This window comes from Halichoerus grypus, chromosome 6 (genome assembly GCF_964656455.1).
Source record: "Halichoerus grypus chromosome 6, mHalGry1.hap1.1, whole genome shotgun sequence".
NCBI lineage: Eukaryota > Metazoa > Chordata > Mammalia > Carnivora > Phocidae > Halichoerus > Halichoerus grypus.
In genome coordinates this window covers 40,308,310-40,320,939 of record NC_135717.1, presented here as the reverse complement: position 1 = coordinate 40,320,939, position 12,630 = coordinate 40,308,310, and the positions used below count along the sequence as shown (strand labels likewise).

Genomic DNA, 12,630 nt, shown 5'->3' with positions numbered 1-12,630 from the left:
ATTTCAGTACTTCTTTTTTTATTTAGATTAATTTATTTGAGAGGCAGAGAATAGGCGAGAGAGGGAGTACAAACAGGGGGAGGGGTAGAGGGAGAAGCAGACTCCCCATTGAGCAGGGAGCCCGACACGGGGCTCGATCCCAGGACCCCAGAATCATGACCCGAGCCAAAGGCAGACACTTAGCCGACTGAGCCATCCAGGCGTCCTATGGCCAGTCTTTTTAACTTTAGCTGTTCAAATAGATATGCCTCTCATTGAAGTTTTTTTTTTTTAAGATTTTATTTATTTATTTGACCGACAGAGACATAGCGAGAGAGGGAATACAAGCAGGGGGAGTGGGAGAAGGAGAAGCAGGCTTCCCGCCGAGCAGGGAGCCCTACGCGGGGCTCAATCCCAGGACCCCGGGATCATGACCTGAGCCGAAGGCAGACGCTTAACGACTGAACCATCCAGGGTCCCCTTTCATTGAAGTTTTAATTGGCACTTCCCTAATGACTAATGATGTTGACTTGAATCCTCTTAAATCTTTTGGAACTTGTTTTATGTTCCAGAATGTAGTCTCTTGGTAACTGTACGTATGCACTTAAGAGGATTGTGTCCTCTACTTTCATTTCCTGGGGTGTTCTGTAAATGTGAGTTTGAGGTGCTTAATGGGATCACCATGACTTCTGACAAGACAAGCTTTGTTGAAAATATTACAATTCAAGTATGGTAGTAACAACAAGATGCACAAATGGGGGTAGTTTCTCCTTGTGAAGAGCTGTGCTTTCAGCTTGATTTCTGTGAGAGGTGCCTCTTCAGTTGGCCTTAACTATGGTTAGCAAACTTGCTCTGGTTTCTTCTCTTCAACTTTATGTCTCCACATCTGTAGCAGAAACAATATAAATTGTTAGTAAATTTCTCCAAATCATCCTGTAGGAGCCAGCTCTATCTGTCTGTTGCTGCTAGCAGTCTGGTAACTTAATGTATCCATATCCTGGAGAGGGTACTGGCTGGCTTTGACCATTCTGGTGTTATGTCCCTGGACCTGGTGTTCTGGCCGGATTGTGCAAGAAAGGGCAGGCTCTTTTCACAGTCGCCTTGTTTTTTGAAAAGCCTCTGAATGGAGTCCTTTGGGCTTAGAGAATTGGAATCATCCCCAATCATCAGCTACATGGAAGCTGATGTATTCTCTAGACTATAAAGAAAGTATAATTAAAGTGCACTTTTAAAAAATGTATATACTGGATTCATCTTCTAACATGGTAACGTGTAAAAAGGCTTACTCTTAGTTAATGATTTGTTTAAAAAGCATTGGGTTAATGTTTCAGAATGAACAACATGGTACTTTTTGTTCGATTAGTAGCTTCATTGTTGAAATTCTTTAAAATCTTTTTTTTTTTTTTTTTTTTAATGTAAGCTCTATGCCCAGTGTAGGGCTTGAACTCATGATTCTGAGATCAAGAGTCACATGCTCGGGGCACCTGGGTGGCTCAGTCGTTAAGCATCTGCCTTTGGCTCAGGTCATAATCCCAGAGTCCTGGGATCGAGCCCCACATCGGGCTCCCTGCTCCGCGGGAAGCCTGCTTCTCCCTCTCCCGCTCCCCCTGCTTGTGTTCCCTCTCTCACTGTGTCTCTCTCTGTCAAAAAAGAAATAAAATCTTTAAAAAAAAAAAAAAAAAAAAAGTCACATGCTCTACTCATAGAGCCAGACAGGTGCCCCAAAATTCTTAGACATCTTAAGGACAGATTGGCCAGTATGGATTCCAGGTTAGATAGCTGTTCAGGTATCTAGTGCTAGATATCCAGCACTAGATACCATGTGCTTTAGGAATGAAGGTTTTTGAGATAAGGAAGGAGGCATTTTATAAATAATTCTGATTCAGTTGTCTCAAGAAGTCAGAGGATGAGTGGATTCCCAAGCCCAGTATCTCAGTAGCACACAGGGCCCGGGGATGGAGGGATGGTGGCCACCATCTTATCCACGTAATGGAGGGAGAAGAGGGAGATGCAGTCTCTGGCTTGAGGGCCCTGGACCGTTAGGGTCAGTCAGCTTGAGCTGGTCCTATTCTAGTCTGGCTTTATGTTACCCAAATAGTGGCAAGAGGGCTGAACATGGCAGCCTGCCCGTTGCAGAGGAGGCCCTGAGAGCCATTTGTGGATGCTGTAGATTAATGGGTTTGGCCTCAGCCAGGGGCTTGTCCCCACCATAGCCTTAGCCCTGGTTCTCTGCCTTTGAAATATCTTGTCTACACTTCATCCCCAAGTGTTCACATGTCCCCACCCTCCTATCCTCTGGCTTTCCTGGATGGTCCTTGCCTCCTTTTGTGGTCAGAGGTGAGCTGTCTTCTGGCCAGTGCCTCATTCTTTTTTCCTCGCTGCCCCCTCCAACATCGGTCCTCTCTTTCTTGCTTTCTTTGCTCTTTTTGTCTTTTTCTCGTTTGTGTTTTCTCTCTCTCTTTAAAATTTTCATTATGGAAAAGTCCAAGCCTATACAGGAGTAGATAGAGTAGTGTGATGCCTCCCCAGTACCCCACCCCCAGCCTCAGCAATTGTCAGTCATGGCCAGTCAGCCACATATATGTAACCTTAGATGTGCCTTGGCCCCTAGTGGTGGAAGTATCTCTACATCAGTGAGTATATAAAAAAATTACTAAAATATCATTATCACACCTGTAAAAATTAAGTATCTTAGTATCAAACAGTATTCAGTATCTAGGATCAGTAGTCAAATTTCTAATTATTTTATAAATATGATTTAAAACAACAGTTTATTTGAATCAAGATCCATAAAGACCTTACATGGTCACAGATTGGTATGTCTTCTAAGTCATGACTTCTGAGTCTCTTAGTGAGGGCTTCCTCTCCATCTTTTTCCCTTTGAAAACAGAAGGTCACTTCTCCGTCAGGGTCCTCGTGGAGTGGGCTTGCTGATTACATCCATGTGATACTGTTGAAACATGTTGCTTTGATCATTGTATTTCCTGTAAATTGGTAGTTAGATTCAGGTTTGATTTAGGTGGTGTTGCATGCTTCCACCAGGAGATACGTGGTGTCTGGTGGTCTTTTTATGACTTTAGAAGGCACTGAGCGTCGTTGATTCTGTCCATTACTGCATTGAGGATTGCAGGATGTGACGTTTTGATCCTTTGTCCCTCCCCCGTTTATTAGCTGGGATGCTCTATAAAGAGAAACTTGCCCTGAATTACAGTTTGTAGAGGAAAGGCAGGCTAACTACTTGATTCTTTCCCTTTATTTATTAGTTTTCACAATAATAAACGGTTCACTAGTAACCTCCAATGATGACCAGTTGTTTTTTTTGTGTTGTTTTTTTTTTACCATATTACGCCTTCATGGATTAAAACATGTTTGATGTGTTTCAGTCCACTAAGTTATCATTCTCATCAGTGCTCGTGTTCTCCTTGTGGGCTGTGAAGGCCTCTTCAGGATGGCTCCTGAGTTATTGGATGTTAACTAATGAGTCTTTGATAGCTTCTTTGCTTTGAGGTGTGACGGGGAGTCTGAGCTCCGTTTGTATACTTCCTGGCTGGTCTCCAAGGATCTTGGTTTCTTTTCATGGGAAGTGGGGTTTAAATATCACAGCCTGGATGCTAGGGTGTTCGCTGTTAATTGGACAGAATTATAAAGTCTTTGTTTTATTTAATACGTCACGAGTGATCTTTGTTTTATTTAATACGTCATGAGTGATACTTTATAGTAATGCTTCAGGTTTACATACAGGATTACCAGGTGTTTGCTTAATGCCTTCACTCTGGTATCTTTCTTTCCTTTTTCACTTGCATGAGGGTGCCTGTCCGGAACAACACTTCAGACGATGGCATTGGAACATTCCTTATTACTTGGTATTGCTGCTGAACAGTTTAATGATAATCAGATTTTCTTTTGTAAAGTCAGTTGAAGTTTGCATAGCTATTCAGAGGGTTTTTCCCGTTAAAGTCCAGGAAATTCACCAGAGCAAGTCCTGGAATAGGGTCTTCTGGGGTCCGGAGTTGGTACTTGGTACCTCAGGTAGTGTTTCAACATGCAGTGAAAATTTTTTTATTTTAAAGTTTTCTTAAATATAGTTTTAATATTTGTTCTATACCTTTGCTTTGATTTTTCTTCTCTGGGGCTTCTGTTATTCATATATTAGATCGTCTTTGTAGTATTTGTCACTTTCTCTTCAATCCTTTTTATCTTTTTATTCATTTATTTTATTTTTTTGTTAAAGATTTCATTTATTTTTTGAGAGAGCACGAGTGGGGGGAGGGGCAGAGGGAGAAGAAGACTATCCGCTGAACGCGGGATCCCGATGTGGGACTCCATCCCAGGATCCTGGGATCATGACCCGAGCTGAAGGCAGACACTCAACCGACTGAGCCACCCAGGCACCCCAATATTGTGATTTTAATTTGCATTTCCCTAATGACTCATGATCTTGAGCATCTTTTCATGTGCTTTTCTTATGTCTATCTTATTTGGTAGAATGTCTGTTTAAATGTTTTGCCCATTAAAGAAAAATGGTGCTGTTTGTCTTGTTGAATTGTAAGTGTTCTTTATACATTCTGGATACAAGTCCTTTATCAGATATATTATTTGCAAATAATCTTTTCCCAGTCTGTGTCTTGTCTTTTAGTTTTGCTATCAGTGTCTTTTTTTTTTTTTTAATTTTATTTATTTATTTGAGAGCAAGTGAGACTAAGATCACAGAGGGAGAGGGAGAAGCAGACTGCTGCTGAGCAGGGAGCACAATGCAGGACTCGATCCCAGGACCCTGGGATCATGACCTGAGCCGAAGGCAGACACCTCACCGACTGAGCCACCGAGGTGCCCCGACTAATAGTGTCTTTTGAAGTGCAAAAGTTTTAAATTTTGATGAAACCTAGTTTATACTTGAATATATAAATGTATCTTCTTTCTGAGGAATTTCATTCTCTATAACATCCAAGTGTGAATCATCTTACTTTTTATGATTTTTGATATTCATGGTCTACTTGCCTAAGTTATTTTTACGAAGGATTCTGCACAGCCTGCAAGGCCTCTTGGAATGGATGGGTGGTCTGTGCTGTGTTAATAATAGTCTAGATATGGGCTAGAATAATACCTAAATCTTCAACACTTCTGATCTTCTCAGTCGGGAAGCATGACTGTTGACCTTTGAGAGCAGGATCTTATTTCCATCACTGATGGTCCTGGGTGCTGTTGGCAGCTTTCTCCTGGGAGGCCTCCTGTCTTTGGCTGGTGCTGTTGGTGGCTCTTATTCTCAGCACCACACCTTGCAAGTAAGCTGCTCGTCTGGATGTGGTGAAAGGGTCGAGTGCAGAGCATACCCTTCCTCTGATTTTGTAAGGCCAGATAACATATTCTCTCTTGACAATTTCAGGTGAAGGACTTAACGAAATACTTGGACCCCGGCGGGCTTGGTGTGATCAGTTTTGAGGACTTCTATCGAGGGATCACCGCGATCAGGAATGGAGGTCAGTCTCCCCCACTGTGTGTTTCCCTCTCCTCGCGTCCTCTGCTCCAGCCCTCGCCTTGCTGTGCCCTCACCCACCCTTAGGAATGCCCCTTTGGCTGGACTTAACGTCTTCCCTTCTCCTCCAAGCCCCTAAAATACCCTGGGTTTCAGGGTGCTCTCTCCCTGTCCTTTGCCCCTCACACACCCTATCTTCCAGAACTGACTAACTCAGCCTCCTATCCATAATGTTAGAAAGTTACTGCTCCTTTCCGTGGACATGCCAGAATATCGAAAGGCTTCCACACGAGCACCCACATACACGTACACTTGTTGTTGTTCTGCAGGCCGCAGGCTGCTTCGTTTACATCGTCGCGGATCCGTCCATACTCTGCCTGGCCAACAAAGCCATCTTTTTTTTTTTTTTTTTCCCAGTGGGCTGTGTTTCAAATCATATACTCCCGTACACTTCACCCTAAGTGCTTCCACACGTGTTGTAGTTGTTACTGAGAGTTAGTGTTTGTGGTCTTACTTGGAGTAAAAATTTACTTATGGTAAGCGCACAAATCTTAAGTAAATCTTAAGTCACTCTGAACTCTGACAGTTCTTAATGCCTAGTGATGGAAATCCCTGCCACATGTTACCATCACCACAGACAGTTCCCTCACGGCCATCGGTGGCCCCTCCCTCCTCGCTACACCACCTTGGCTGATTTTCATCACCCGGGGCCTGTCGTGGGCTTCGTTCACACAAAGGGAATCATCAGCATGTGCTCTCACATGTAGCTTCTCCCTTTATGGTGTTTCTGAGATTCATCCATGTTGCATGGATCAAAGTCTGCTTTTCGATTGCAGAGCAGTGTCCCTTTGTATGTTTGTACCACATTTTGTTGATCTCTTGCCCATGGGGTGGACACTTGGTTTTGGGCTACCATGTTTCCAATTTGGGGTTGGGATGAATACAGCTCCTACTGACATTTATGTACGTCTTTTTTTTTTTTTTTAAAGGCTTTATTTATTTATTTGACAGAGAGATAGAGAGCACAAGTAGGCAGAGAGGCAGACAGAGGGAGAGGGAGAAGCAGACTCTCCACTGAGCAGGGAGCCCAACGCGAGGTTCGATCCCAGGACCCTGGGATCGTGACCTGAGCCAAAGGCAGACGCTCAACGACTGAGCCACCCAGGTGCCCCATTTATGTATATGTCTTTGTGTGGACACATGTTTTCATGCCTTTGGGGCCTGGACACAGGATGGGATGGTTGGTTTTGAGGGTGTAAGCTTAGTTTCTTACACACTCTCCCAGTGCCCATATGCTGCCCCTTCACTTCGAATTCTGGAGCTCTGGAGAGTCCTCTTTTTCTCATGACCTAGCTTCAGCCAGGTGTTTTGGGGGTGATGGTGGCAGGAAGGCACTGGATGCAGGCTCTTCCCTTTTTCCTGCACTTGTCAGAGAAGGAGGAGGAGGAGTAGACCTGGACAGGACCCGCAGTGGCCAGGTCAAAGGATGCCCTTGGACCTGAAGTCTTATCAGCAGTTGTTGGTAGAGTTACCTGTCTTGTCTGTTCCCTGTCTGTCCACTCTATTGCCCAACAGTGTCGCAGAGGGGCTGGGTTTCCTAAAACACTGAGGCTGGGTGGCTCTGAGATGCGCTCTGTGTATCGTGACCTGTATTTACCTTTTGCTCTTTCACCCAGTCAGTCCACACACACATGAGTACCACCATCGCCCAGGGACCCTGTGGGCCTTTGGGTCCAGAGCATACGTCAGTGTGGTGGGTGGGGCCCTGCCATAGGACCACGCAGGCCAGCTCCAGGTAGGGGCCCTCTCTGAGGAGGGCTGGAGTGAGGTCTGGTCCAAATGGTGGAGCTGCTCTGAGGCCTGTGTGATGAGCATGACTGAGCTTGAGGATGGAGAGGCTGCAGGCCCTGGGGCTACTGTGAGGGTGGCACCACTTCCCGGGCAGATGGGGCCTGGTGGGGAGACATGGAGAGTGGGTGGAGCAGCAGGCCCTCTGGGAGGTGGTACTGGCAGGGGATGGGCGATGTGAGAAATGCCAGGTGGGCTTGGGGATGAGGAAGAGAGCCCTTGGGTGACTTAGCGTCACATGCCCGTGTCTGTATCCGTGTAACCAGTATGAGGTAACCCTTGTGTGATTTTCCGAGGTTAGGGATGCAGTTAAACACGAAGTTGTTTAAGCCTTCACGCTTTTGCACAAAGATTTGGTGGTGGCTTCATACAAATTTTGCCCTTTGCTCAACCTCCAGTGCCTTTGGTGGCTTCCTGAACAGAGCACATTCACGAGCCCCCAGCCATGCTCCTCAGGACCTCCCTGGGCCACTGCAGCGGTGTCCAGGACCCTTGGGATGGCTTTGTTCTCCAACAACTTCTGTCAATTAACCTGTGGGAAACTCACGGTATTTGCTTTTTTCTCTTAGTTTTAAAATCCAGTGTGATTTCTGACTCATCAGTTATTTAAAAGTTCTTTTAACTTCTGTCTTTTAAAATCTTGTCATTAATCTCACACCTACTTGTGTGTGGTAGAGAATGGGATCTCTGTGTTCATTCTTTGACATTGGTTGAGTTTGTTTTGTGGTCTGCCACGCAGCCAGGTCTTACACATGTGGTGTGCGAGCTTGATGGTGCGGTGCTTACTCTCTAACCGAGGTGCACGTGCACGCCTCAAGCCGTACCACGTGTGTCTGTCTGATCTCCACCTCGGAGCAGCCGCGCCTCCCACAAAGGTGGTGGCATCGTTAGTTGTAGATAGCTTTAATTCACCTTCGTGCTCACGTAACTGACTGGCCGAGTGTAGGCTTCGGAGTTGATGGTGATGGAACCCGGAAGGCCCCAGGACTGGGGGGTCATCAGAGAAACCTTCGCGGCTCTGCCTGACAGCTTAGGGCTAGGAAGGCGACAGATGCATAGAGGCCAAGCCTAAGACACCTGGCAGTTACTGTTGCCAGGAAAACAAGCAGCTGGAACACAGGGAAAATGTGCTTCTACAATACCGCTTGGCTGGTAGTGAGTGCTATGGAGTCATAATAATGAAACACATGGAATATTTATGTAACCAAAGGTTAGACAACCATTTCGGAAGGTTGAGGGGAGGGAAAGTGGGGAAGCATATGCTGAAATCCTCAGGTACTATGCCAGGATGTCCGTAGAAAATTCTAGAATCCAGGAACTCATGAGAACTATTTAGAGGGACGAGGATGACAGGCTAAGGGTGTGAGGACTGCTATCAGCACTGGTCTACTGTCCACCACGGGAGGGGTGACACATGCCCCTCGGTTGGCCGTGGCCACCCCGCATCACAGACAGGAACCCATTTCCCTGGGTGACCACAGAAACCCAGAACGCGTGAGCTGCTGGCCACAGCGCACTGGCCTGCCTCTCAGGCCGGAAGCTTGCCACACGGCCTTACCGGCAGGACAGCACCATCTGTGTGTCTCCAGGCCTAAAACCACGGAGCTGGAGGGGCGAGACTGGGCTTCCTCGGGTTCAGGGTGTTGGGGAGTCCAGACTCCTCTGAAGGGTCATGGCTGGGAGCAGCAGTGGGAGTTGGTCCTGTGGGTGTGGGCAGGAAAGAGCCCAGGGCAGTGGCCAGCCAGACGGCTGGTGCCGTCCATGTGGCTCTGAGGCCCTCTCTCAGCCAAAGTGCACAGTCCTGTTGCCAGGCTGGGGCTGGTCTGTTCTGATAAGCAGAGTTAATGCACACTGAAGCCAGATCAGCTGTAGGAGTTCCTGGGGGGTCGTGACCTGGGAGTCAGCAGGTGCTTCTGGAAAACGTGTGACCCACTGCTGTAAGGAAACCCTCCGGCCTCTGATGCCTGGCAGGGGAGAGGAGCTATCTCTGCTGAGGCAGCTTCTTTCTCTATGGAGAGGGAGGGGCTGCTGGCTATGGCCCCACGTGGCTGTCTTGTGGGTTGCATGTGTCTTGAAGTTGAGTGACTTCAGGAGCATATGGATATCAGTCTGCTGACAGAAGTGGCCGTCTTGAGAATGGCCTGTCTCCTTGAGGCCTGATCTCACCCTGACTCACTGAGACAGTATCTTTGTCAGTACCCACCACCCCTCCTCCCTCCTCCTTGCCTTCGTGTGGGCCATTCCCCCTTTCGTCTGCCGCAGGGGTTGGTAGAGGGGAGCTTGAGGCCAGGCCCTGGGAGGGGTCCCGGGCTCTGCCTGAGAGGAGCTGGCCAGGGCTCTCTGTCTCCATCCATAGCTTGCTCCAGCCTGCTCTCCCCTGTAGACCCCACCCCTGGCTCACCTGGCCAGCTCTACCTGGTCCCTTCCCATCCTCCATGGCCCCTGGCCCTCTGCATTCTGTTTGTCCAGTGCTGCACCTGTACTTCCTTCTGAATCTGGGAGCAGCCCCCGCTACTCTGAGCCTGCAACTCAGGAGACCTTGGTGAAAGTCCTGCCTCGGCCCAGCCCACATACCCCAAGGAGCCCCACAGGAGTTGTTTGAGTCTCAGGATTTTCACATTCTTTTGGATTATCGTTCCACTTTGATTTAATTAAAATAAAAAATCCCCCAGCCAGTCCCAGAGTTAGCATGGACGCTCCAGGAAATAGTGAGCCCAGCCCCCTGGCAAGGGCAGTGCAGTTCCGCGAAAACACCTGAGCCGAGCATCAGTGCAGCTGGTCCAGAAGACCAGCAGGAACTTCCAGAGAACACACAGAATTGCACAACTCCAGGGCTGGGGAAAATAGTATAGAGAACTCGGGGCTTTCCTCATGATTCTTTAATCTTTCCATTTTAATTTTTTTTTTCCTTTTCAACTAATTTCTTATTTTATCAACTCTTTAAGTCTTTTTTAATTTCCATTTTTACAGTTACATTTTATCTTTTCATTGTATTTAATTATATATATATATATATGAAGTTTTTCTTTCTTTACAATTTTGGGATCTAGTTTCTTCTAACAAACAGACCAAAATACACCCAGGATCTAGTGTATTGGTCTGTTCTGCTCACCTGTCTGATTATATTCTCTCTCTCTCTCTCTCTTTTTTTTTTTTTTTTTTTTGGTTTCTGGTCTCTTATTTGTTTAGTGTATATTTCTCTGGGGTGGTTGTTGTTATTTTAGTGTTTTGTTCTCTCACTCATCTATTTTCTGGACAGAAAGACAAGATGGAAGTGTTGTGTTTTTTCTGTGGTGAGAACATTCTGGAATAGAAGTGTCCCTGGAGGGTGAGGTTTGGTGTCAATGTGATGCATTGCAGGTGTTGTCCCCCCTCCCTGGAATTTAGCCTGTGGGGGGCAGACTCCTGCTCCTGAAGTGAGGTGGGAGGCCCTGGACCCTGAGGGACAGTCTGCTGCTGGGCTGCATGACCAGGGGCTCTGTCCAGTGTCTGGGCTGAGGGTGGCTGCCGTGATGAGAGCTTGAAGCAGGCAGACTGGATGAGGGCCGCATCCGAGGGCACAGCTGAGACCCATGAGGACTGTGGGCCCAGACACTGTGCAGCCAGACTGCTCCGGGCTCCGGGGACACAGCGCATCCCCTGCCCTCAGGACAGCCCACAGACAATGAGGCAGGGCTGCTACAGGAGGGGACAGGAGCTTGGGAGGAGGGTGAGCAGGGGTGGGGGGCGCCTGGGTGTGGCACCCTGGCATGTCTGGGGGCTGCAGGGAGGCCACTGTGTCCAGATTGGGCATCTGGGGTTAGAAGGCAGAGGTGAGGGTATTAGGGGTATGGCCAGGCTATGGGCAAAGAGGGAAGACATGGATGTCTCTGCAGGGTGGGTGGTGAGTGGCCCCTTGGCTCAGTGCCAACTTACCAGGACCATGTCCTGGAGCGGGCATGAGGGGCTGGGCCTCCAGGTGGCTGTCGCCCATGTGGACTCGGGGGAGGCCATGCTGGTGGAGACACCCCACCTGTGTGCATCGGACGTCCTGCCAGGTGGGCTCAGGGATTCAGGCTTTGTTTTTCTTTTTTCTGTAGTTTGATCTCATTATTTAACTTTGGTTAGGAAAGGAGAGTGAAAATAAAACTATAATAAAAGCAAGTCAAAGCTGATTTTGAAATTGTTGTTTGATAGCATTTGGGAGGATGGAGCACAATTGCCAGAGCCAGCAGCTTCCCACCGGTGCCCACTTCAGGTGCTCCTCTGGCGTGCGGGCAGCCTGCTTTGGCTGGCAGGCTTATTCTGCACCCAGGAGCGACCCAGCAAGGGACTTGGTGTGTTGACCCAGTTGGCAGCAAAGTGCAGGGAGATTTTCACTGTCACACCACAGGCCTTATTTCAGGAATAGAATGAGTTGGGGTGGGGGGAGGATTGCTACAAATAGGCCATCGTGCTGGCCCACCCCCACACTCTGGAAGAATAAGATAAATGCACATTAAAAATGTCCACTTCCCTGAAAATTGTTTTAGTTCATAGAGAGAAAACTAACAGGAGAATCATATTTCGTTCCCATCAGGAATATGAAAGCACCAGCTATGTTCACATCCTCTTGTCCACGTTGTGGGACAAGACCCTCTTGACCATTGTCCACCCCTCGTGGCTGAGCACATGTCTGCCGCATCTAAAATGGTCAGCTGCGTTTTGAGACCTTTGAATTCTGTGTTTCAGGGTTTTGAAGGGAGAGGAAGACTATTACCATCTGAGAGGGGAAAATAGGCCAAAGACAGTCTAGCTTTTTACAAAACAAATGTGCAATCTCTAACTGTACTGGGGTAATCGGTCCCCCGCCACACCCTTGCCCCAGAAACCAAAAACATGAGTCCACAGCAACCCTGGCCCCCTCACCTGCACCAGAGACCCAGACCTCCAGCACAGGGACTCCAGCACATGCTGGGTCCACCTGCGTGCTCGCAGGCTCCTTCTCACCTGCTACAGTCTGTCCCATTCGGATATTTAGCCACACTCCTGGGGAAAACAATACGAAACAACACAAGTACCTATGGTTCTTTTTTTTTTTAAGATTTTATTTATTTGAGAGCGAGAGCGAGCACAAGCAGGGGGAGGAGCAGAGAGAGAGGGAGAAGCAGGTTCCCCACTGAGCGGGGCTCCCCATGTGGGACTCCATCCCAGGACCCTGAGATCATGACCTAAGCCGAAGGCAGACGCTCAACCGACTGAGCCATCCAGGCGCCCCAAGTGCCTATGGTTCTTAAAAGCCACATAGGGGTTTTTGGCATAAGAGCTTTAATCACTATTGCAAAGTAGTTTTGAGTTGGCATAGGCATCTT

General features: G+C 47.8%; 1 protein-coding gene across 1 annotated transcript in view; it reads left to right on the top strand.

The window, feature by feature from the left end:
* RAB11FIP3 (RAB11 family interacting protein 3) overlaps nucleotides 1-12,630 on the top strand; it is an 85,715-nt gene that overhangs the window by 39,681 nt on the left and 33,404 nt on the right. The window contains exon 2 of the mRNA XM_036083487.2: nucleotides 5,363-5,456. Within this exon, the coding sequence (XP_035939380.2) occupies nucleotides 5,363-5,456 (94 nt within the window). The remainder of the gene's footprint in view (nucleotides 1-5,362; nucleotides 5,457-12,630) is intronic.